The sequence below is a fragment of the Drosophila gunungcola genome, chromosome 3R (genome assembly GCF_025200985.1).
Source record: "Drosophila gunungcola strain Sukarami chromosome 3R, Dgunungcola_SK_2, whole genome shotgun sequence".
NCBI lineage: Eukaryota > Metazoa > Arthropoda > Insecta > Diptera > Drosophilidae > Drosophila > Drosophila gunungcola.
In genome coordinates this window covers 26372688-26396819 of record NC_069139.1, presented here as the reverse complement: position 1 = coordinate 26396819, position 24132 = coordinate 26372688, and the positions used below count along the sequence as shown (strand labels likewise).

Sequence of the window (24132 nt, the reverse complement as noted above, 5' to 3'; positions counted from 1 at the left end):
CTGCTAGTCCAAGCCAATCTGCGTGTATATTTTAGCAGGTTATATTCGGAACCCACATTCTGGGAAATCACTCACTCAGACCAGCAGATTCAATAATAACACGATTTCTTTGCATAAATCAAGGCGCCTTGGCCCAGCAGGAATGGCGTGCCAATATGTCGCTTAATTGTCGTTGGCAAACAGTCGAAATGGAATGAAACCTATTTGCATAAATATATTTATTAGGCAGTGTATTGGCGTCAGGGGCGACTTTGATGTCTATATGACGAGCACAAACTCATCTGAAATTAATATTTATGTAAATTCCAGGCGCAATTAACACGCAAATGGCAAAGCTTTCACTTTCATTCAAGTAAAAAAAATTCCTTTTTGCCCAAACAAAAAACAAAGGCAAAATAAAAACCGAAAAAAACGAACAAAAATTACAACAAAAGCGGAAGCGTAAGAAATACATTAAGATTCGTGGGCTCAGCCAACTGCACTGACATCAAAACACCGATTGCCAAATTGGCAGCTCATTAAATGCCAAAGCAGCCCAAGTACTTTAACACGAAGTCCCCTACTTCGCCCTTATAATTTCCATGGACTTGGCTCATTTGTTGCCTACGAAAATACTTCCGCTATCCGAAGAAATTTAAATGAAATCAAGTTTCAATTTCCAAACTCTGTTAATTTATTCAAATGACACAATATAAGTATTTTATAAAATTCCTGCTATTGTTGACATGCTTGAAATACAAGGAGAAAAGCTCATTGACACGGAACATTATTGACATTGGGGTTTCTATTTATTGAATTAAATTAATTAAATTTGAGCCTGTACAATATTTAAGGCCCAGATTTTAAGGGAAATTGTATTTAACTTAACTTTACTTACTCTTAAACGAAAAAAATAATTTTTTTAACCTCTTTTTTATACCCTTGCAAATGGTATTATAATTTCAGTCAGGAGCTTGCAACGCAGTGCAGGAGACATTTCCGACCTTTTAAAATATATATATTCTTGATCAGCCTTTCTGGGAGAAACGACCAAACATGCCCGTCTGAACAAACAAAATCAAGTCGTCAAAACACATATTATTATTTTAATATAAATAATGTGTCGCTTTTAATATTATTTTCGGCTTGTTCATGATATTAAAAATATATCATAAAATAAATCTCTAAATTCAATAATGGGAAAACAATTTCTTTTTCAATTACAAAATAATATCAGACTTTAGTGCATCAGATACTCAAGGCAAACCTTATAATTTTGATGTAAAATCGTTATGACTCTTTTGTATATCTAGATAAATAGCCATAAAATCAGGTAGAAAACGTTAATTACACTTAAAAACAAGAAGGAAAGCAAACTTCGGCAAGCCGAAGTTCATATACCCTTGCAGCTATTGCATTAATTAAATACTTTTGAAAACATTTAAATTATGATTTACTTGAGTATGTGCTAAAAAAAAACATTGAAACTATGATGATTTGCAGCTCAATTATTAGATAGTTATTTTATATATTTTTATTATTTCTATGGTAGCTATATGCTATAGACGTCCGATTTTGATAAAATTTATACCATAATTCTGAAATAATTAAACATTGCTATATGTCGAAGAACTAAACAAAAAATTAAAAAACAGAAAAGTTATAATTTTTTTTCATTTATTTTTCCGATTGTTCCTATGGGAGCTATATGCTATAGTCGTCCGATTTTGATGAAATTAAAACCGTAATTCTGAAATATTAAACCATTACTATATCTCGAAGAACTAAACAAAAAATTAAAAAACAGCAAAGTTATAATTTTTTTTCATTTATTTTTCCGATTGTTCCTATGGGAGCTATATGCTATAGTCGTCCGATTTTGATGAAATTTAATTAATATTAATATTTTACCATTACTATATGTCGAAGAACTAAACAAAAAATTAAAAAACAGCAAAGTTATAATTTTTTTCATTTATTTTTCCGATTGTTTCTATGGGAGCTATATGCTATAGTCGTCCGATCCGGCTCGTTCCGACTTATATACTACCTGCAATAGAAAGACAACTTTTGGGAAAGTTTCATGCAGATAGCTTTAAAACTGAGAGACTAGTTTGCATATAAACGGACGGACAGACGGACGGACAGACGGACGGACAGACGGACATGGCTAGATCGACTCTACTAGTGATGCTGATCAAGAATATATATACTTTATAGGGTCGGAAACGTCTCCTTCACTGCGTTGCAAACTTCTGACTGAAATTATAATACCCTCTGCAAGGGTATAAAAATACAAGCCATGCTGAATAGAGCTTGGCGATTTCCACGTTCGCGAGGGCGGCCAAATAACTCCACGGCACTAACGGGTGTTGCGGCAACTTAAACCACAAAAAAAAAAAAGCCATGCTGAAAGCGGTTTACATTTTGATTAAAATATACTCAAACCTTAAAAAATATTGTGTTACGAAACAAAACAATTAGGTAAATATGTTTTGAATTCTTATTAAATCATCTTTGATATTCTACTTATATCAACTACAAATTGTTACTCGAATACATATGACGAATAAATGAAATCAAAGCGACTCGCTTCACAAAAGAGAACCAAATGTTTTCCATCTGCCTCAGTGGTCAGCAGGTGCATTTGACTACCAACTGGGCAACTGGCAAAGAAACGAGCGCTGGGAGAGTCGTACTCTAATTTGGTTTCCAGGCACGCACCACCGATTGCTGGGCACTTGATTTTACGATTTTACAAACGGAGTCCCCGGTTGTCGATGCAGAAGAAGCCATCAAATAACTTTCAATTATGTGCGGCCCATTATGGCGGGTATTATGCGGGAAATCGTCTCGATGAATTCCTCTGACAAAGAGAACAGCGTGCCCATAAAACGTTCGCCGACCCAATGAACAATATATAAGGGAATAGAATCAGAAGCCAGAAGCCGTTAGGGCCATCCAAAGGTGAAATCAAGGTGGTCAACTTGCGCTTTCCATGACTTTGACAACAAAGCGAAATGGTCGCTAAAGCTGCAGCCCAAAAGCGGTGGGGAAAAAGAGCACCGTGCGTAGCTGGCATACGCAATTCGATTAGCAAAGTACCGCCGTATAAAAACCAAGCGGTGCCCGTGCGACATTTGCATAACCCGCTGAGTGGCCAACGCGTGCGCACCACCGAACAAAAGGGAGAGAGTTTGGGATTAACAACCGCAAGGATGAAGAGCACCGCCGCCTGTCTGATAGTCGCCCTAGCGGCGCTGTCCGCCGCCCACTCGGCGCCTACCGAAGGTCACCGGGCGCCGCAAAGCGCCACCCAACTGGCCCTGGACATGTATCACGGCTGCCTCAAGGACCTGAGTGTCTCGTGTGTCCGCCCCAAGGCCCTGCAGTGGTTCAACTCGGCCCTCCAGCAGCCGGAGGTGCGCATCACCGAGCGCCTGTCCATTGTCCGCACCGCCGAGAAGGCTGAGTCCCGATCGCTGAATCCGGAGGAGCGCTTCTTCGACGACATCGACAGTTATCTGGGCAGCCACTCGCTGAGGATCCAGGCCCCGGAGTACTTCCGCAGCTCGGAGGCCCGCTCCCTGGTTCCCGATTTCCTCATGTCCAATCCCCTCACCCAGGGAGGAGTGATTCCATTGGCAGCAGCCAACGAAGGTGCGTACGGAATAGTGTAATTATTAGATATTTACTCACTCAGAAGAAAAGCGAATAAAAAATTAAAGTGTTAATATAGTAGCAATATATAAATGGTCCTTCAAGACGGATCGTAGATCAAGTAAATTGCCAATAAAATGAAAAAAAGAACCAATATATTATAAGCCTTGAGAAGTTAACTTGCTTGCTGTCAAGAAATATATTTACTTCTTTCTTAATCAATTTAGACAGCTATGAGATAATGTAGAATATAATAAGTAAATTTCGATAAATAACTAAATTGCATTTTAAAAAGTCTTAGTTAAGTGGAAATTAAAATATTTACCCTATTTTCATTCCTTTCAGGACGCGGCATGATCCGCAAGGCAATCCTACCTTTCCTGCTGGGTCTGAAACTGAAGACTACTGTTCTGGTGCCCCTGGCTTTGGGACTCATTGCCCTGAAGACCTGGAAGGCCATGACTTTGGGTCTGCTTTCGCTGGTCTTGTCTGGCGCTTTGGTTATTTTAAGATTGCCAAGCCCAAGATCGTCAACTACGAGGTTGTGCACTATCCCCACCATGTGGATCACGTAGTGCCCCATCACATTGAGCATGTGGTTCCCCATCACATCGAGCATGTGGTTCCCCATCACATCGAGCACATTGTGCCGCATCACATCGATCATCACCTGGAGCACCACATCGACCACCATGTGGATCTGCCCGTGGAGCACATCGAACACCTGGAGCATCCTTCGCCCGCCTGGGATCCTCATGCTTGGGCCCGATCCTCGCAAGAGCCGCAGGATGCCCAGGACTTGGCCTACGCGGGTCAGAAGTGAGCCCGAGACTACAAACCAAAACCCCTTTTACGAAAATTGGCCAAACTGCAACCTTATTTATTTCGCTCTAAGTTAAGTAGTTGAAACGCACAGCTCGCGGCGTATATGTTTATTTATTTATTTATTGAGAAGTGTACAAAGCAAGAAACCATAAAAAAGAACAAAACCCCCAGGGCGTTTTTAAAGGTACTAAGTGGGAACTAGCTCTGGTATCTTTTTGTGTAAATATTTCTGCAATAAAACAACATGCAAAAACGATGTGCCTAATTGAAGACTTTTTTGGGAGTTGCAACCCCAAAGCAAAATGGGTAATTAACCCGAAAACTTTTCGGTGGCTTCCTTTCAGAGAGGTCCATGTTCGGTTGCCCAGGAGATTTCAGAAAATTGAATACCCCAGAATAATGAGCGCATTTTCTGGCCAAAGTGATGAGCACTAATGTAAAATTTAACAGACTTTTAAGGAGGCGAAAACAGCGGATAGAAGGAAACCACCGAGAAGCCCTTTAATAAAATGCAAGCATTTTAACTGCCAAATAGAAAAAGCTTCTCCATACTGCACGTACCCTGCGCAAAAACAAAGATTGTGTTCTTCTGTTTAACAATGCGTAATTCATTCTTTTCATACACAAGTTCTTCATCTTATTATAGAATCAATTGCATGATTTTGCTGAAATGGCCAAACTAAATACTTTAAAAAGATGAGATGCTTAAAAAAGTATGTTTTCAAAATAATCTCAGGATATATTTGACTAATTCAAAACTAATATTGATTTGATTTGTCATTTTGTTTGAATGTTTTGCTTTTCAAGTAACAGTTATTTTAAAATTAATAATAATGCTATGCAAATAACCCAAAAGCCACATGTAAGAATTTATTTTCCGCATTTCAATAATCTGGTTTGCTGGCCATCCCAGAGAGAAAATAGATAGCCAATGGTGCGGTCATATCAATTTCCAATAGGCACCCAATAAAACCACCGCACCACCTGAGGCAGGTGAGTTGGAAAGCTGCCCCAAACACACATGCAACCTCCTGGCCAAAATGTTGGCGGCGATGGCGTGAAAAAATGCAAAATGGCAATGGCGCCAACAAAAAAAACGAGAATTTAACAGCAAAAAGACGTGAAATTGAAAAACAATAACACCATCGAGCGACATCACTTCATTTATATTTAACGGCATGCACTTGGCCGCCATCGCGCGGCCATCGTTTCTACGCAACAATTTGGAATATGAAAAAGTTTTCCAATTTAATTGGCTCGAAAATGAAATGCGACCGGAATGGCAAATTGTCCGCCAATGAAAAGGTGAAACTCTTGACCAAACGACACAATCGAAATCCAAAAAATGGCAGAGAAACAGAAACTCTGGAGCTGCTATCAAATCAATTTTCATGGCGAACAGCGCGTAATCAATGCACGGGATTCATATTTCAACCGTATTTCGAAATTCAGCGCATGACTTTGATTAAACGGAGAAGCGGAGGTGGACATGTCACTTTCGCTTTCGTTAAGGAAACACACTTTCTATTTCATTGACATGTAGGTGGTCACTCTTTTTGGCCACCGACCAACCAAAGTCCAATGGGCCGTTTCCATATTCCTTCCCCAATTAACAATTATTGTTATGATTTGAGTGCCGTAATTAGTTTGCGCAATTCGGCGTGGAGGGCTGTATAAAATTATGTGTTGCGATAATTTAACTGCTAGTTTCTTGTGGCCAATTAACGGTTTATGACCACACGATCTCTGGGAATAGCTTCTATTTTAATGTTATGATTATTAATAACTTATGAAAAAACTGTTTCTCCTGATGGCCAATTAAAACTTTTTAAATGCCTGCTAATCGATTTTTAGTTTTTAAAAGAGCCAGAAGGTACACCGGGTTTATAACTAAAAGTAAACAGAGAAAATGCGACAGAAGAACAATAGTTTTTACAAACTTTCTGTTGCTACTTTGCCCGCAAACTTATTTGCTTTATTTCCTTTTCCCCCCAGAAGTTCTTTATGAACAAAATGAAACATTGTGCTCGCAGCAGAGTTTCTGAAATTAGCTGTTCCTACGTTATGTTTACTTTGGGTGAAGAAGTTAAACAATGTTTTGTATTCCTTTGTTTTGGAATAAATAGCAACGACCCAAACATCCTAACTAATTACCCAAAGTAAGGGGGCAAATTTATTGTCCCCAAATTCAATCAGTAAATGGTCCCCATCTTTGCTTTCCCAAAGGCACTTCATAATCCAGGAGCAGACTGTTGAATAGCATTCCTGCACTCAGAAAAAAACTTGTTAAACAAATCAAACTTAAGCTGCAAAGTATTTAAAAAGCAAATATTTAACTACACCATTAAACTTACGTACAACTTTTAAGTTAATGTAATGGTCAATTTAGTATATATTTATAATTTTAGTTTCATTTCTTTTTTTATAATACAAAAATAAGAATTATAAAAATTTAGCTAAAAATGTAAGCCAAAATAACACTACGAGAGTGGTTTGAAATTAATTGTCCAAGTAAAGCGCCAAATGATTGTAATTTATATTACTTAAAAATTATATCCATCTTTAAAAATCAATGTACTTCTTAATTGTACTTTTAAGCACATGGTAATTGCTTGACCTTCGTACGTTTACAATATAAACGTATAAAATATATAAACGTATAATATATAAAAAGTCAATATCATTTCAATTACAACAGAAATAACTTATTGCATTCTTAAATTTTAAGTGTAGTTATCCACCCACATAGAAAACACTGTGATGCGACCGGCACGCGTTCGAAATAAAGCCACATTAAGCATACGACACGTGGTGCGCGGAGGCACGCACACAGGCGCAAATAACAAAGTTGGAGCGTCTCTTTCGACGTACACTTCATTCATGTCTTCTCCGGCCATTTCTTTTGCCCAGCCATTCGGCAGCGAACGAGTTAAAGATCCAGTGAGTATAAAAATCGTGAACAATAGAAAAACGATTATTAAACGCAATTGTGCCAGCGCAGAGGCGAGTTGTGTGTTAACCAGCGGCGAGCGACGAACCTGAACAAACAACCTAGACAACAAAATGGCCAAGTTGCTCCTTGTGATTGTCGGTGTGGCGGCCTTCGTGGTAGTGGGACAGGCGGCGGCCGGTGGCTCCACGGAGCAGCTGCAGCGACTCATCGCCGAGGAGCGGACCAAGTGCGCCAGCGGCCAAGACTCGATGGCCTGCATCAAAGAGCGGGCCATGCGGTTCGTGGACAATGTGATGAGCAAAGACAGCTTCCAGGTGAGCTTAAACACAGCAGTGGCTGGAGATGATAATATACATTTCTAAACAGAAAAGGGTATTATTTGCCTGCTCGGAAACTGTATAATACAGTGTTATCTAGTTTTAAGTCTACCTACAATTATATCTTATTTACTAGACTTGCTTATCAAATTTCAAATTATTTCCATTTGCAAAATAAGTTCAGTTAAAATATTTTGATCTTGGAAAAGCATAACAAAAATAATAAAACCCTAATTAAATTCAATAAAATCTAATTTTACAATCTTGCCTAACTTAAAATTAGGCGATTATCAATAAACTTTTGATAGGGACTTAAAACTTAATTTATAATTTTATAACCAAAATGTTCTGTTCAAATAGGTTTCCAACCTGGAAGTGCGCTCCAATGGCCAGAAGTCTACGCCGATTAGCGAAGCTCGTGCCAGCAGTGCCGATGGATTCGTGGATGCCATTGAGAACTACATCCGGGGACACGATGTCAGCATGGACTTGCCCTTGGCCGATGCCAAGGTCACCGTTTCGGCCCGCAACCTGGCCAGCAATCAGCTGAGCCTGAACCTCCAGCTGAATGGCGACGATGGCGATGAGGGCACCGATGTCGAAGCCAGGGGTAAGAAGGGCAACATCTTCAAGAAGGGTGGGTTCACTTTCCGCATGCCTTTTGTCAAAAACCCATTGGGTAGCAGCTACTGACCCTCAAAACCCCTTAATGTTGCAGGCAAGAAGCATCGTCTCCGCAAGCTGGCCATGCCCATCCTGGTGCTCATCCTGCTGAAGGCCATCACAGTGATCCCCATGGCCATTGGCATTCTGAAGATCAAGGCCTTCAACGCCCTGGCTCTGGGCTTCTTCTCCTTCATTGTCTCGGTTGGTTTGGCCATTTTCCAATTGTGCAAAAAGGTAAGCCGGCCATGATATTAAAACGCATCTCCAATTGTCTTCTAGGCATTCGCCGGATGTGGTAATTAGTATGCGTTTTGTGTGTTGGGATGATGATGTTGGGCGTGGAGTTCGAAGTTCAAAATTCGAAATTCGAAGCAAGCTTTATTGCAATTAAGTGTCTTATGTAATGCATGTATGTATAAGAAGTCGAAGAAGAGGGCGGCAGCAGCAGGGTAAGTTGAGCCAGAATCCTCGCCCACACTCTCCCGCTCCCAAACTAAACCACAAAACTTACTACCCCACCACGACTAGCATTTTCAATATCTATATCTATATCTATATATATTTATCTTAAAATCCGATTTTTAAGTTCGATATTTTGCACATTTTTCTGCCCCTTAGATTGCGCATGATCATCACCACACCGCGCACATCACCGCCCATGGTCCGTGGGATGGTCGCACCTTTGGCTCTGTTCCTGTCCCCGTTGTGGAGCAGCCCCAAAAGTTGGCCCAAACCTTGGCCTATCAGGCCTACGCCTAAACCACACAGATAAATCCCGGAATTAACCAATATAGCAGAGCAGATTGAAGCCAACAAGTGGTCGCAAAAGCACACAATGATTTGTTAATTGTTAGAAATGTTCTGTGACTTTTGGCCATTATCCATATTCCCTGCGCTGATCATTTAATTAGACTTTATTTATAATATTTATTACCTATTTATTGAAAACAAGAGATTAAGAGAACAGAGAAGCAAAGCACCAAAATAAAGTAGCAAAACAAATGCCTTGAACATGCTAAATTCTATATCGTTTACTATGTGCATGGGCGGTGGTCAACATTTAAGTCCAGATTAGAGCTTAACCCACGTCATTCGACCAAAAACAGCCTGGGGCTAAACCGCACCGGTTGAATGCCTAGGCCAGCAGACGTAATTAACGTTTCCACCCTCTGGTCAGAGTCTCGACCAATTTCACTTGGCATACAATATGTATAAGCCATCGCCAGCACAGCAATTGTGTCCTAATTAGCCAAATTTAATCCACCGAAAACGTCGACCCTCGACAACAGTTCTAATTAAATATTCCACTCAAGTCGCGTTTGAGGCCCGGCTGGAAGAGTCGATTAAATTGATTAACTGCTTATAATTTAAAAATTTAAATTTCCTCTTTTCACTTGTGCGAAAGTTGCCAAGCGTCAGAGAGTGAAAGTCTTTCTAAATTTTTTTTCGTGAAAAAAGGGTTAAGGACCAAATAGATCAGGAACTGTTTTTACCCCGAGTGCCGCTCACCGAGGCGTACGTTTCGCAGTTGACACAAACTAATTGGTGGCTCAAATATAAAATTAAAGCTCAAAAAAATTATCCGTTGTCCTGAAAGAAAGTTTCCGCTTTGATTACGCTTAAATTTACCAAGAATTTGGTAACAAAAATTTGAAATTACATTAAATAAATAAATAAAAAGACATGGTTTTACAATGGTTATTAATTGGCTAAAGGAAAACTGACGAAAATCACCATAATTTAAAACTTTATAAAAATACAATTTATTCTTAGACAAATATTCTTTGATCAAAAAATTGGCATCTGTATTTTTCAGTTTATTTTAAACAGTTTATGAAACAAATGTTAAATTCAATACTCCATAAAAAATTGGTTGTTTTATTTAATTTTCATAAAATTCAAACAGTTTATTAAACATATAATACTTCAATATTCAATACAAAAGAGAAAGAGAAAGCAAACTTCGTCCAGCCAAAGAAAAATTAAAAATATAAATTTCAAATTATATAAGTACCAAATTCAAATCACTTCAATTATTCGATCGTTCCTATGGCAGCTATATGATATAATTTTCCGATTTTAATAAAATTAAACGCGTAATTCTGAATAGGACCGTTCCAAATGATTGAAAAAATTCTTTCCTGCTGATGCTGATCAAGAATATGTATACTTTATAGGATCGGAATTGTTGCAAACTTCTGACTGAAATTATAAAACTCCATGCAAGGGTATAAAAAATTGGTCATAGACATACAATTTTCGTGCTATTGGAATGAATATTTAGTTTTCTTGAAATCGAAACATATAACGCCTTTTTTAATTAACAACAAATTCTTGCAACAACAGTCTTTGCATTCCAATTAGGTTATTTTCAGAAAAATGGAAATTTGTAACCTGGGAATAAATAAATTTCATTGGAACCAAATTGAACCTTTACCGAGGGTCAAGCACCAATTTGCAGTGCATGTGTGTTTTGATAGCCAAAAAAGTGTGAAAATTGGCTTAATATAGGCATTTTCGGGCACTGGCCTCACGCTGTTGGAAATTTTCACAGAATTTAAGCCAATTTGTCAGACGAATGAACTGGTGTCTGAGGATTTCCCACAGGGATTCCGGTGGTATGGCTAGCCACCTGGACAGGTGGTGTCGCTTTCATAATCGCTTGCCATGCATGAGGACGCTGTTTTGGTCGTCAAACCATCACACATCATCATCAGCATCGAGTTAAAGCCAAGGCACGAGCTTGTGAAAATTTATCGTACCGTAAAAGCATTCGGACCTTTTTTTGGCACGATCCGAACAAAAGTGTGGCGCTAGTGAAATAAACATTAAGCTGTCCCACCAATTTCTTTTATCGTAGGATGCAAGTGTTACACATATAAACACAGCAGAGACACCTTTTGAATTATTTAAACTGACCATTAGGTAATCTATGATGATTTCAATGATTTTGGCAGGCAAAATAAAAAGATGTTCGCTTGTGTAACTTGGTAACGTTTTTCAAAAAGTGTTATTTTGTAGTTATACAGACATCCCGGATTATAAAGACACATTTTTAATGTTAGCTATCTTTATCGCTATAACAACCCTCTAATGTTTCTGTTTTAAATACGTTTTATTTATTTTTAATATGTAAACAAAAACTATTTACTTAAATGTTGAAACTTTTGTGGGGCTTAGGAAAGTATGAAAGGGGTTAGAGTGCATCGAGTAACTAGGTAATCCGTTTTAATAATAAATACTCATCACATTATATTTTGTTTAACTAATTTACTGATCTGTTGAGGAAAAAGTTCTCCTTCAAAATTCGCGACATATATGGACAGAAACACCCTTTTTAATGTAAGTATTTACAAAGCGTGTCACCTAAATATATGTGGCACAAATAAAAACGAAAATCTATTTCGTAATCTGAGAAAAGCAAACAAAATAATAATTGAAACCGCTGCGAAATCGAGACAACAGTTCCGCGTACAAAAATCAAACAGAAACGTATCGAATATAGTGGGGAGTCAATACCAAATCGTAGTTGAGTTCCGTACTGATTTCTTGTATCGAAATTTGACACAAAACGCCGAAGTATGTACATGTCTCCGATTTGGCTTTCTTGTGGACTCGCGTAAGAGTAATGGGCCTGCATACTAATGGTCAACCAAAGTTATTTCCATCGAGGCGTCAATAATGCAACTTTGGCTGGTGGGAGGGTTAGGTGTCTGAGGCCAATATGGAAAGCGAGAAAGCTTGAGGGGCAACCCAGTTAACAGAGGAGAGGCTACTGATTTAAGGTGGGGTATGAAAAGAGTGCAAGGGTATATCGTATTTAGGCAGAAATATTTTATAGCACACAGTAATAAACAGTTCTAACACCATAATATGTATTTCGATATGTCCTGATTCGGGACCATGTAGCCACTATCATTAATTGAAAAATGTCTAGTACTGAACTAAAAACCTATATATAAATGCTTTCATTTCCAGTAAATTTCAGTAAAATTATGATTTATAATATGTATTTTACGTTATTTTCTTAATGTTTTAATCTGAGAGATATATGAAAGCGTTTAATATCGTTCCAAACTCCAAACCCCAACAAATTAAACTCAATTTACTAATATAAGCAAATTAATTTTATAAAACATTTAGATACACAAAGGAGATGCTTCTTTGTTTTGAAACTTATCACTGTTTAATGATTGATTTATTTGATTGAATTATTAAATTGATTAAAATCTTATCAAAAAGGATTATCTCGTTACATCATTTTTACTTGTCCTTATATTTTTTAACATGTAATATTTTTGTTCAAGGTTTATTTCTTTTTTTTTATAGAAAATAGAAAAACAAACTTTAGATCAATTATATAAAGTTTTTAGTTTCGAGATGAAGTATTAAAAGTAGAACTAAAGAAAAAAAAAACAATATTTGTCCTGCTTGATAATGTTTAAAAGGGCTTCTAATAAGAAATTTGTACAGTTAAGAGCCGGGTATTTAATATTCGTGACACTCTCCACCAGCGTTCTGGTTTTCTTTTCGTTTATTTTTTTGGTGAAAAACTTTGGCCACTTGCTTTCCGTGGACTTGGCCCGTGGCTTGACTTTCGTCGCTCGTCACTTGCTGCGTTGGGCTGTCCAAAAACCGAATTGTGCACTCCAAAAAACCATCACGGGTCTCTTTGAGCGGCAGTCTCGGGGAGCGGCAGTATAAAACCCGAACCAATCGGCAAATCATCCAACATTGTCGCCGCATCGACTCCACAGTGAACACTACGCGCTCTGCTAGTGTTGAAGGCATATATTTTATATTGTAATTAACCCGATTGGAAACACAATGGCCGTCCGTTTCTCGTCCTTGCTCGCGTTCGCTTGTGCGCTGCTGCTGGTGGCCTCAACATCTGTGTCCGGAGCTGCCATCGATAATGCCGTGACCCCGCGGATCCACAGCTCCGACGAGCTGATCTCGACCATTGTGGATAAGTGCTTCCATGCCAATGCCATGCATTGCCTCAAGGAGAAGGTGCTCAGCTACCTGGACACGGTGGCCAATGTGGAGGATGAGGTCAGCGGACGTGCCCTGAGCGACGATGTCATCGATAAGGTCATCGTGGATCGTCTGGGCCGCATTCTGAACACCAACGAGATGAGGTTGCAGCTGCCTCAGACCTTCTTCGCCGGCTCCGTGATCTCCTATCGCTCGGATCGCGGTTTCGATCTGGAGCTGCCCAAGGAGGAGGGTCAGTAGTCATGGAAGTCAACCTTTAATACTTTTAATTAACTTAAATCAAATCCTTCAGGTCGCGCTGAGAAGAAGAACAAGGACAAGCTGTTCCTGCCATTGCTGCTGCTGATGAAATTCAAGCTGAAGGTGATCATGCCCATCCTGCTGGCCCTGATCGGTCTGAAGGCCACCAAGGCTCTGATCCTGTCCAAGATTGCCATCAAGCTGGTGCTGGGTTTCCTGATCTACAACCTCATCCAGAAGTTGGGAGGCATGAAGATGAACATGGTGCCCATGCCGGCGCCAGTTCCGGCCAGTGAGTACGGAGTGCCCAGTACCACTGCCTCGTCCTACGATCCCAGCAGCTGGGAACCGATGAGCGGAGGACCCTATGCCCGTTGGGACTCGCAGAACCTGGCCTACAGCTCCTACCATCCCAGCAGCTCGTCCTCCTACTCCTCGGGATCCTCGTCGGGATCGTCGGGCTCTTCGTCCAGCTACAGCTCGTCCTCTTAAGTGGGGAAATTCAATTGCCCCATTGTACATACCAAGAATATGAGTGGTCCTTCCGAGGAGGCATCACTGCGAGTCACACAGACCAAATGGAACCGGAACCTGCCCAGGCCATAATTGTAGTCGTTAAGGGTTAAGCACGCGAGAGCTTTAGCCATTCTTCAGCCGTAACCACTTCCCCACTTAGCCTGATTTTCCCCTCTTCATACCAACTTCCTCCTCATTGACTCTTTTTCTTTTTGCCTTCGTCACTTCGTCACAAATCGACCAAAAACCACACTAAATGGAATTAATATTTATTTAATTTATTAAAAATGCAACACTTGAAAACATTAAAAAAAACTTTTTGATTATTTAGGGGTGGGCTCGGGATTATTTCATTAAACTGATTAAAAGACAATCAATCAAAAAATTATATTTATTTTCTCTAGCTTTTTTATTTAAAGTTACGTTATTTAATTGTTTTGTTTTCTCTAATAACAAGCTTATACTTAAATTCTTTTACTGCTTAAAATGATTTTAATTTTGACTTATTAAGTAATTGTTTTAATTTATAATTTTTAAATTACAATTACAAAAAATACTTAATTTATGTATGTAGGAACTTGCAGAAACTTTAATTTTTAATTCACATAAAATACTTTAGTAAGGGGTTTTTTATGCGTGATTAAAATATGATGCACAAATTATATTTTGATCAGCGTTTAATGGTCAGTTATTTTTTTAATGGGAAGTGTAATCGAGATTTGCATGTGAAAAAGTCACCAGCACTTAGCTTAATAGTATGTCAACTAAACGAGGTACTAACTGATATTGTGTTGCATGTTTTTACAACCCGCCAGCACGCATGTGATGGGGGTGGTGGTTGTAGACCACTAATTGCCCGGCGTCACGACAAATTATTTTTTAAAGTTTATGGAAAAAACCGAACGGCAAACTGTCTTCGCTTAATGGTACTGAAAGCTGTTTTGTTCAATAAGCCGAAAAGAAACCATCTGTTGGATGAGCTAGGTATTTAAGGGCAGCAAGTCTTAGAAAGTAAGTCAGTAAAAGAGGTTCGACACAATGTTAACCATCCTATGGATTGTTCTTTTTTGGCGATTCGGTCCCAGTCTGAGCCTGATAGTTATCAGGGGAAATAATCATCAGTCGGACACAGAAGTCAGCAAAATCATGAGGACACTAGACGTGATACCAGATTTAATTGAGATCGGACCCCAGGAGTTTCTCAATGTGAGTAACCAAAAATCAATACTGCCCAGACTTGTCTTATTATGATAGATATGATCGATACACAGATATACAGCATAAAGACTTAACAGACTTTCGCAATTTAAAACAAACTTGCGCTGCGTAAGAATATCTAGAGTCTGTATGTCTAATCCAATATCCAGACAGACGGACAGACCGACGGACAGATAGACGGACAGATAGACGGACAGACAGATAAACCGAAAAACAGACGGACAGACAGACAGACGGACAGACAAACGGACAGACAGACGGAATGATAAACGGACATACGGACAGACAGACAGAAGGACAGACAATCGGACAGACAGATAAACGGACAGACAGACGGACAGACAAACGGACAGACTGACGGATTAACAGACAAACACACATGGCTATTGATTCTGATCAAAAATATATACACTTAATAGAATCCTAAACGCTTCCTACTATACGTTACATACTTTTCAACGAACACAATATAAACCAATACTCTACGAGTACGGGTACAATAAAATAAATCTTAATTCTGAAACACGGTATATTTATATACATATATGACAAAAAGTCAAAAAACATAGAGTAAACAAACTTATCAAACTGATACAAATTTGGTTCGAATTAACATGTCTATTTTAGCAAACTAATAAATTAATATTAATGTGATGCTTTACTGTAATGAAAGCACTAAGTTATTAATATTCAAGCTGCGCAATTGTTAATTAGAAACTTTTGTATCTAAGACATCGATTCGCTTGCTTCCATCATAGGTTACATACCACGGTCATGTGGCAGCACATGGTGGAAAGTTACTAGAGCCCATGCAAGTGCGCGACGAGCCCTCCTTAAAGTGGCCCACAGCACCGGAAAACTACTATGCACTGCTGATGGTGGATCCGGATGTGCCCAACGTCATAACGCCCACCCAACGAGAGTTCCTGCACTGGATGGTGTTAAACATCCCCGGCAATCGACTGGCCCTTGGCGATGTACGCGTGGGATACATGGGAGCCACTCCGCTGGTGGGCAGCGGAACCCATCGCTTCGTCTTCTTGCTCTACAAACAGAGGGACTACACCAAGTTTAATTTCCCAAAACTGCCCAAGCACTCGATTAAGGGGCGCAGTGGATTCAACACTAAAGACTTTGCAAGGAAATATAAACTGGGCTATCCAGTGGCTGGAAACTTCTTCACGGCCAGTTGGAGCGTCAATGTCCCAGCACTTATAAAATCCATCTCAAACGGTGCCCGCCAGGCAACACATTCTCGATTTAGAGGTTAAGTTACTGATAAAATAAGTTTTAAATAAACTAGTTTAACAAACTACACCTTTACTAAAATAAAATATATATTACAAATTGTAAAATGATGTAGTTTGGCTGTCATCGTATTCATCGATGTCATAATTGTTTGCGGAGTTAAGTTATATTCAATTTAAATCATCATTAATGGTCTCAATTCATCCATTAAATATAAAATAGTTCTCTTTCTCCTATAATTAACCAATATTATTATTCTAGATAGTTAATAGTTGGATTTTAGCTTCAAACCTAAAGCTAGCTTTATATAAATAATGAATAAAATGTTCTCAAAACCCCTTAACTTAGAAACCCCTTTGAGACAAGTGTCGGTACTGAAGGAAAATGTGAAATACAATCGATACTATTTGACATCTTAAATTTAAACAAAATTATTACTCACTCAGCCAAAAATGTCCGAAGCTGCCGTGTGCTTTTCGAAACACAAGATTGTGCCGGACATCCTGAAAACGTGCCCCACTAATTTGCTTAAGGTAGGCTTAACCATCCACCATATTACAACGTCGCATGCCACATTTTGTGTTCTCCGAGGTCACGTATGGCGGCGGTCTAGTGGTGGACATGGGCGGCGAACTGACGCCCACGCAGGTGAAGGATCAACCAAGCGTTGAATGGGATGCGGATCCGAACGCTCTGTACACGCTGATCCTCACCGATCCGGATGCGCCAAGTCGCAAGGATCCCAAGTTTCGCGAGTGGCACCACTGGCTGGTGGTCAATATTCCGGGCAACCAAGTTGATAACGGCTTGGTTTTGACCGCATATGTGGGCTCCGGTCCGCCGCAGGGCTCCGGTCTCCATCGCTACGTGTTCTTGGTCTACAAGCAGTCCCAGAAGCTCGCTTGCAACGAGCCTAAAATCCCGAAGACGAGCGGCGACAAGCGAGCCAATTTCAGCACCACCAAGTTCATGAGCAAGTATAAGCTAGGCGATCCCATTGCCGGCAACTTTTTTCAGGCACAGTGGGACGAATATGTGCCCAAGCTATACAAACAGCTGTCCGGCAAAAAGTAGCTAGTACCCGTGATTCCAAAGAAGTCTTCAGTGTCGAAAATAATTAATTTTGGGCTATTTTATAACTAGGTTATTATAAATTGATTGCAAATCCACACAAAGCAGCCTGTAAAAATAAAATAAATGAGTCAAAAAATCAAAATCTGACAAAAAACAAGAATTACTGTAGACTTGAAAAAAAATTTAAAAACTTAATACCTTAGTATTGTTTATTAAATCTATAAATCCATTAAACATACACATATATATAAATGAAATTATTGTTAAATAACTTTGAAAGTAAACTCCATTTTAACTTGAATAACACCATTTTTACAAAAGTAAATAAATTCCAAAAATATGTAAGGAAATAATTTAGTTTTACATAAATTAAATGAATAAACATCAACTATATTTTATGTATATTAAAACAAAAACATTCTTTGATTATTTCGTTTCAGTCATTTTTATATAATTAATCAATTACCATAACTAATCACAGACTTCACCGAACAAAATCGTTTAGAATTTTCAACTGGATGCAACCATATTCTTTGAAGCGTGACCTTAACAAAGATATCGTTGATTACTATTCTGAGATCGCTTTTTCCCAGCTGTTTATAAAATAAAAAGCTTTCAGCTTAGTTTTAAAAGTATGGCATCACGGCAAACTGGTTTCAGTTGCCGACAGACCTTGCTAAGGAGCTGATCTCTAGTGCTCAAAGTTTTGCTTTTAGTTCTTATCGTCTAGAGAAATCTGTTTGCCCTACTAAGATGCTGTTGGTTCTTTTACCATTGATGAGCTGCTTGCTGGCTGTCCAAGCTGGATCGGTGGAGGAGGTCTTCAGAACTCATCAGGTGGTCCCCGATGTCATTTCCGAGCCGCCAAACCAGTTATTAAAGGTGGGTCAACTAACCAAAACTATTTAAATAATAATTCAATTTATAAAAACAATAGGAAAAGTTTCTAAAAATTTTGAAATCTGATATCAAATTTTATTGTTAACGTGTTAGTTGCTAACGATATCAAATTTTAAATAAGTGCATACACTCCCAAGCTCAAAAGAAAACTGCAAAAATGCCTTTACACAACTTTCTGATCAAAGGTCACAAACTGGACATTAACTGATGCATATGCTTGAACAGAAAGCGAGTAAATTAAACCTTCAAGAATTCCTACTTGCCTTTTGAGGATAATATGAAAACAGATGAAACAGTTTCTACCATGACACCTTAGCCAAACCCCTTAAAATTATATATTTTCAAGAGCAAACATTCTCAATATCCCTACCACTGTTTAAATATCTATATGAGAACTTAAATTTAATTTCATTTCACTCACCCAAAACTCAATGATGCGAGAAAACGCAACCTCGAAGCACCAATCAAAGTTCTAAAGCAAATAACATGTAAACAACTTTTTGCTCAAAGGTCACGTACAGCAACGGCCTGGTGGCCAAGGATGGAGTGGAGCTAACACCCACTCAGGTTAAGGACCAACCGAATGTGGAGTGGGATGCTCAGCCAGGCGAGTTCTACACCCTCATCATGACTGACCCCGATGCACCCAGTCGGACGGAGCCCACGGTCCGCGAGTTTAAGCACTGGGTGCTGGTCAATATCGCCGGTAATGATTTGGCCAGCGGTGAGCCGATCGCCGGGTACATTGGCTCCGGTCCTCCCCAGGGAACTGGTCTGCATCGCTACGTCTTCCTGCTGTACAAACAGTCCGGCAAACTTGAGTTCGACGAGGAGCGCGTGAGCAATAAATCCCGAAAGGATCGCCCGAAATTCAGCGCCTCTAAGTTCGCCAAAAAGCATCAGCTGGGAAATCCCATCGCCGGAACTTTCTACCAAGCCCAGTACGATGACTATGTACCCAAATTGCACAAGCAACTTTCGGCAAATTAACTATGTTTTTTTAAATGAACTTTTAAATGGTTTACTAGCCTTTCGCAAATTATTCAAAAATGTAAGAGAAATTAAATAAAGTGATTTTTCAACATAAGACAACAGTTTAATTAAGAAAGGCTTTTTAAAAAGATGCAAGAGTACAGATCTTTATAACTACAGTTGTCCTTCCACTAAACGAAATCTCCTAAAAACATAAAGTTTCCACATGTTGGATCTTCGCAATTCCAAGTTCTCAACTACATAAACTATATAATATACCGATACAGAATTTTTAGTCATATACAATTTGATTCCAGGATTGGCAGCGCTTACGTCCCCTGTTTAATACCGACTTAATTAAATCGAAAATGATTTTAGCTAAATCAATAAATTTTTCAATTAACAAACAAAAAACCAATCTTATGAAAAAAGTCCGCAATTTATCTACAGACAACTAGTAAATAAATTTATAACCTGATAACAACATAACAAAAGCTAAACAAAACAGTTTATTGTACACCACGCAATTAGATGATGATTAAAAGTATTAAACCCTTTCGAAATAATTTTTTTCTGTATACATCGATGCATAGGTTCTCCAATTAACATTTTTAAACTGGAATTTGATACTTGCCTGTGCTTGTCCGTGAAATTAAAAGCTGAAACTTACGACTTACACAACATTTCGGCTTCAGACAGGAAACTCTTGAATAGGGAATAGTTTTTCGGATTTATTAAGTGTTGATGGTGGTTATTGGTTACTGTATGCTTTCGCTATGGTGACTATTTCCCGGCCGCCGTGGCCAGGGGATTTCTGAGCACCAGGATCACCGAGTCGCCGCGCAGGAACATCTTCGATATGAAGCGGTCCTTGTTCACCGGCTTCACCTTCTTCTTGCCCTTTCCGGTGCGCGGCAGCTCCGTCCACATTTCCTTGACGTTTTCCAGTACCATGTTGCAGTGGCGGTCGAAGGCTTTGACCCTGCCCAGGAGCTTCTTGTTGTTGCGGCAATTGATGAGCACCTGGGTGTTGTTCTTCACGGACTGCGTGAGCACGGACAGCGGCCCGGTGTTGAACTCCTCCTCCTCCTGGCGAGCCAGCTCCTCCGGTGTCAATTCCGATTTTGGTTTCACAAGGGCCCTGCCAAAAATACAATAAACTTAGTTGATTTCGCAGTTTACTGGAGTACAATCAACAACGCAAAATGCCGGCGCACATGTCGTTGCCAATTTACCCTTTTTTGTATGGTTGTTCACCACTTGTCCGCGGTACTTACATTGCAAACTATTCGAATGGTTCGTTAAATGCAGTTAAAAGTCTTTTTATTATCCTTTTCAGTGGGTTTTATCCTTGATTGTCGGCAAAAGATTTTGTAGCGCGGCTTCTTTCCTTTGCTTGCTTTTCTAGAGGTGGCACGCCAGCGATGGACTATCGGCGGTAACTATGTTCGGTATTTTTTGGTATATATTATGCGTATGTTAGGGGTATTCGATTTTATTACGATGTCATAAATATGTAGAAAAAACTATACAAATCAGTCGACTTGAGTTGATTAACATAATACAAGATTATGATTTTATCTATGTACAAAATAGTGAAAGGCAAATGTTGCTTACATCTTTACATTTCCTTGAAAGTACTTGGTATTATGAAAATTCTAGTGGAAACAGCGCGTTAGTAAAAGTGCTTTAATTCATTTGCAATGGCGTTTTCAAGTTTACTGGCTTTGGTCACACTGCCGCACACGAGCTGTGAATTAAGAGTTTATTTTTATTTTTTTTGTTCAAAAAGCTGAATGGCTGCCAAGAAATTGAGGATGAGCAGTGTAAAGGAGGAGGACCCTGTGGCCACCACCTGCTCCTACTGGGTGCCTCGCAAGAAACGCCGCTGCAAGATGACGGCCAACAAGGGTAGCCCCTTTTGCGGCGCCCATGCCCCTCCCACCGTCAGCGCCTCGAATCCGGATGAAAAGTCTGTAGAAGATTCCTTTCAGGAACGAATTCCCTGCCCCCTGGATCCCAAACACACCGTCTTCAAACGAAAGCTAGCCAAGCACCTGACCATTTGCAATGCCAGGGATCAGGAAAGCTCATTGCCCTACATTGTCAAAGGAGTAAACTCTGGGGAGAATTCGGAGGAGCATTTCGAGGAACTGGATAAACTTAACCAAATAAAACTGCACAAACTGTCGGACGAAGAGTTTTATGGGTTAATCGACAAAGTAAAGGAACTGTATGATAAGCACATCAATTCTAGCATACAGGAACTGCAGATGGAGCATGAGTCCCTTAAAAGCAAATTGAATCGGGAGGACTATGGCCACGAAACGCTGCGACAGCTCACCCAGGCCTCTAGCCTGCTGGGCATACTGGAGAGGGATCAGCAGCTCACGGATCACACAAGCTTCGTGGAATTCGGCGCCGGAAAGGGACAATTAGCCTACTATTTGGCCACCGTTTTGGAGGATCAGCAATTGACTCGCTCACAGGTGGTGCTCATCGACCGAATGTCTCTTCGCCACAAAAAGGACAACAAGGTGGCCAACAAGGAGCTGGTACAGCGCATTCGGGCAGATATTGCCGATCTGAAACTGTCCGCCTTGCCGGAGCTAAAGAAAACCCAACGAATGGTGGCGCTATCGAAGCATCTTTGCGGTGCAGCCACGGATTTAACACTGAGATGTATACTGGACGATGAAGCTGCCACCACGGACTATGTGCTCATTGCCTTGTGCTGCCACCATCGCTGCTCCTGGGGCTCTTATGTCGGCCGATCGTTTCTGCAGCAATCCGGCATTGGACCACGGGAGTTTGCTATCCTAACCAAAATGGTCAGTTGGGCGGTATGTGGCACCGGATTGAGCCGAGAGCGGCGCAGGGCCATGGAGTTGGCGGACGATCAGCCGGCGGAGTCAAACACCCAGCGACTAAGTCGCGAGGAACGGGAAAAGATTGGCCAGCAGTGTAAGCGGGTGCTGGACTACGGACGACTCGAGCACTTGCGCTCACACGGATACCAGGCGGAGCTCAAGTTCTACGTTCCGAGGGACGTAACTTTGGAAAATGTGGTCCTGCTGGCCAGGCGATCCACCTCTGAACCCGATAGCCAAAATAAATGCAGTTGACCATAGTAAAATAGTACGCTTCCTGTTACTCTGATTGATTATATCAAATCTGTCACTTGATTTTCGGGAGGGTGGTTTTGGTTGATGCCACAATTTTTTATTTTATGTTTCAAATGTTTTATGGGTTAAAGCTCCCCAAAATGAAATATCAGATTAACTTTCATGCCTTTAAAAATAATTGCATATAGAAATGAATGGGTATGTCGCAGATGGAGTTGCTAACAAAATTATTGAGTACCCTTATGCATCGTTATTTGTTAGTTTGATTTTATACACAGTTCGTATTGTTATTGTTATTCTACCCCTGTTTTCAGTTGATGATTGGGTTAATTTTGGGTGCAGCAATAAACTGTCGTGCAACAACATGTTTTGCTCAAACATACTTTCTAATAGGTTTTTTGGGGTCGTGACTAAGAATGAAAAGGTTAAAGTTGCGGTTTCAATGGAAATTTTTGTTCAAACATTTTTTGACTTAACATTTGAGATTATTGTTTTCTTGGGTGCATTTCCGAAAGCCTTCCATTCGACTGTATCGAATTTCATATACATGTTACATTGTTATTTTACTTCTAATCAACTTCAAAATTAATATTAATTAATATTAATAGTAATACAAAATTACAATTTATTTTCAGTTTGTCTATAATTAATTAAGAATATAGCTTTATATTAAATATTAAATCTCCCAAAACCTTTTTTTAATACCAATTTCGTAATGCCTTCTTAGAACATAATACATTTACAAATAATTTAATAATATTCTTAAGTCTTTTTTCGAATCTTGTAGAATTCAAACTAAACTTTAACGTACACAACGTTGGTATCCAAATCAAACAGGCATACAAAAAAAATTGCTTGTCATCCTTTATATTTCTGAAACAATTTTAAAATTATGGCTTGTTGCAGCATCAAATTCAAAGATCGGTAGAAATTTTTTTAATATTTGTTAAAAAGTTAATAAGTTCCCGAGTTGATCGGTAAAGAATTGAACGGGAGCTTTACCCCGACTTACATAGGTTTCACCCCAGTATTTACCCTTAATTAAATAACAGAGGTGACTTACAGCTAACATTCACTTAAATAGTTTTTCAGATTCACCGAAGAATTGCAGAACTATTTACCACATAGACTTGGAAGCCCAACCCCATTCTGGATTCCAGCCAGGGACGTTTTCGGTGTTTACCGAAATGTCAGTATAAAAGGACCTCAACGCGGACACTTGAAGTGGCCAGCGCGCGTCCAATCACAGAGCAAAACAATAATTGTTTACAAATTGTTAACACGCTCCGCAATAGCAGTAGATGATTGTCACTTTTGACGCGCAACGCCCCCTGCCAGGAGCGTCTCGGGCAAACAAAAATCCACAAATCACGCTTGGGCACAATGCACTCTAACACTAAAGAAAAAGTTTGGTAATGCCTTTTCGGAGCATAAACCATCT

General features: G+C 39.6%; 8 protein-coding genes across 10 annotated transcripts; 7 read left to right on the top strand and 1 right to left on the bottom strand.

Annotated features, from left to right (window-relative positions):
• The first annotated feature begins 3108 nt into the window (after positions 1–3108).
• LOC128266177 (uncharacterized) lies at positions 3109–4729 on the top strand. Its single transcript, XM_053002513.1, is given in 3 exon segments — positions 3109–3639; positions 3985–4140; positions 4143–4729. Coding segments are annotated over 3 exon segments (918 nt in total). The 5' UTR covers positions 3109–3197; the 3' UTR covers positions 4463–4729.
• Positions 4730–7428: 2699 nt separating this feature from the next.
• LOC128266181 (uncharacterized) lies at positions 7429–9420 on the top strand. Of its 3 annotated transcripts, XR_008269035.1 has the most exons (5): positions 7429–7731; positions 8095–8371; positions 8453–8601; positions 8680–8849; positions 9019–9156. XR_008269035.1 is itself a non-coding variant. In XM_053002517.1 (4 exons), exons 1-4 carry the CDS (start codon positions 7528–7530, stop codon positions 9157–9159), a joined length of 777 nt encoding a protein of 258 aa, XP_052858477.1. In that variant the 5' UTR covers positions 7429–7527; the 3' UTR covers positions 9160–9420. The 3 variants fall into 3 exon arrangements, 2 of the variants coding, with proteins under 2 accessions (XP_052858477.1, XP_052858476.1); XM_053002517.1 differs by lacking the exon at positions 8680–8849 and having other exon boundaries at positions 8095–8344; positions 8453–8634; positions 9019–9420; XM_053002516.1 differs by lacking the exon at positions 8680–8849 and having other exon boundaries at positions 8453–8634; positions 9019–9420.
• A 3701-nt stretch (positions 9421–13121) lies between these two features.
• LOC128266179 (uncharacterized) lies at positions 13122–14469 on the top strand. Its single transcript, XM_053002515.1, has 2 exons — positions 13122–13630; positions 13691–14469. The coding sequence occupies exons 1-2, from the start codon at positions 13228–13230 to the stop codon at positions 14128–14130; spliced, it is 843 nt and encodes a 280-aa protein (XP_052858475.1). The 5' UTR covers positions 13122–13227; the 3' UTR covers positions 14131–14469.
• A 273-nt stretch (positions 14470–14742) lies between these two features.
• On the top strand, positions 14743–16684 carry LOC128266182 (protein D3). The gene is made up of 2 exons (XM_053002518.1): positions 14743–15360; positions 16131–16684. The coding sequence occupies exons 1-2, from the start codon at positions 15193–15195 to the stop codon at positions 16641–16643; spliced, it is 681 nt and encodes a 226-aa protein (XP_052858478.1). The 5' UTR covers positions 14743–15192; the 3' UTR covers positions 16644–16684.
• A 276-nt stretch (positions 16685–16960) lies between these two features.
• On the top strand, positions 16961–17836 carry LOC128266184 (protein D2). The gene is made up of 2 exons (XM_053002521.1): positions 16961–17153; positions 17212–17836. Exons 1-2 carry the CDS (start codon positions 17073–17075, stop codon positions 17692–17694), a joined length of 564 nt encoding a protein of 187 aa, XP_052858481.1. The 5' UTR covers positions 16961–17072; the 3' UTR covers positions 17695–17836.
• A 496-nt stretch (positions 17837–18332) lies between these two features.
• LOC128266183 (protein D2) lies at positions 18333–19694 on the top strand. Its single transcript, XM_053002520.1, has 2 exons — positions 18333–18576; positions 19105–19694. The coding sequence occupies exons 1-2, from the start codon at positions 18448–18450 to the stop codon at positions 19582–19584; spliced, it is 609 nt and encodes a 202-aa protein (XP_052858480.1). The 5' UTR covers positions 18333–18447; the 3' UTR covers positions 19585–19694.
• Positions 19695–20277: 583 nt separating this feature from the next.
• LOC128266186 (probable small nuclear ribonucleoprotein Sm D2) lies at positions 20278–20995 on the bottom strand. Its single transcript, XM_053002523.1, has 2 exons — positions 20844–20995; positions 20278–20707 (listed from the first exon to the last, which is right to left on the bottom strand). Coding segments are annotated over exons 1-2 (360 nt in total). The 5' UTR covers positions 20846–20995; the 3' UTR covers positions 20278–20349.
• Positions 20996–21287: 292 nt separating this feature from the next.
• Positions 21288–22704, top strand: LOC128266176 (tRNA:m(4)X modification enzyme TRM13 homolog). Its single transcript, XM_053002512.1, has one exon. It carries the CDS (start codon positions 21363–21365, stop codon positions 22689–22691), a length of 1329 nt encoding a protein of 442 aa, XP_052858472.1. The 5' UTR covers positions 21288–21362; the 3' UTR covers positions 22692–22704.
• Positions 22705–24132: the final 1428 nt, after the last annotated feature.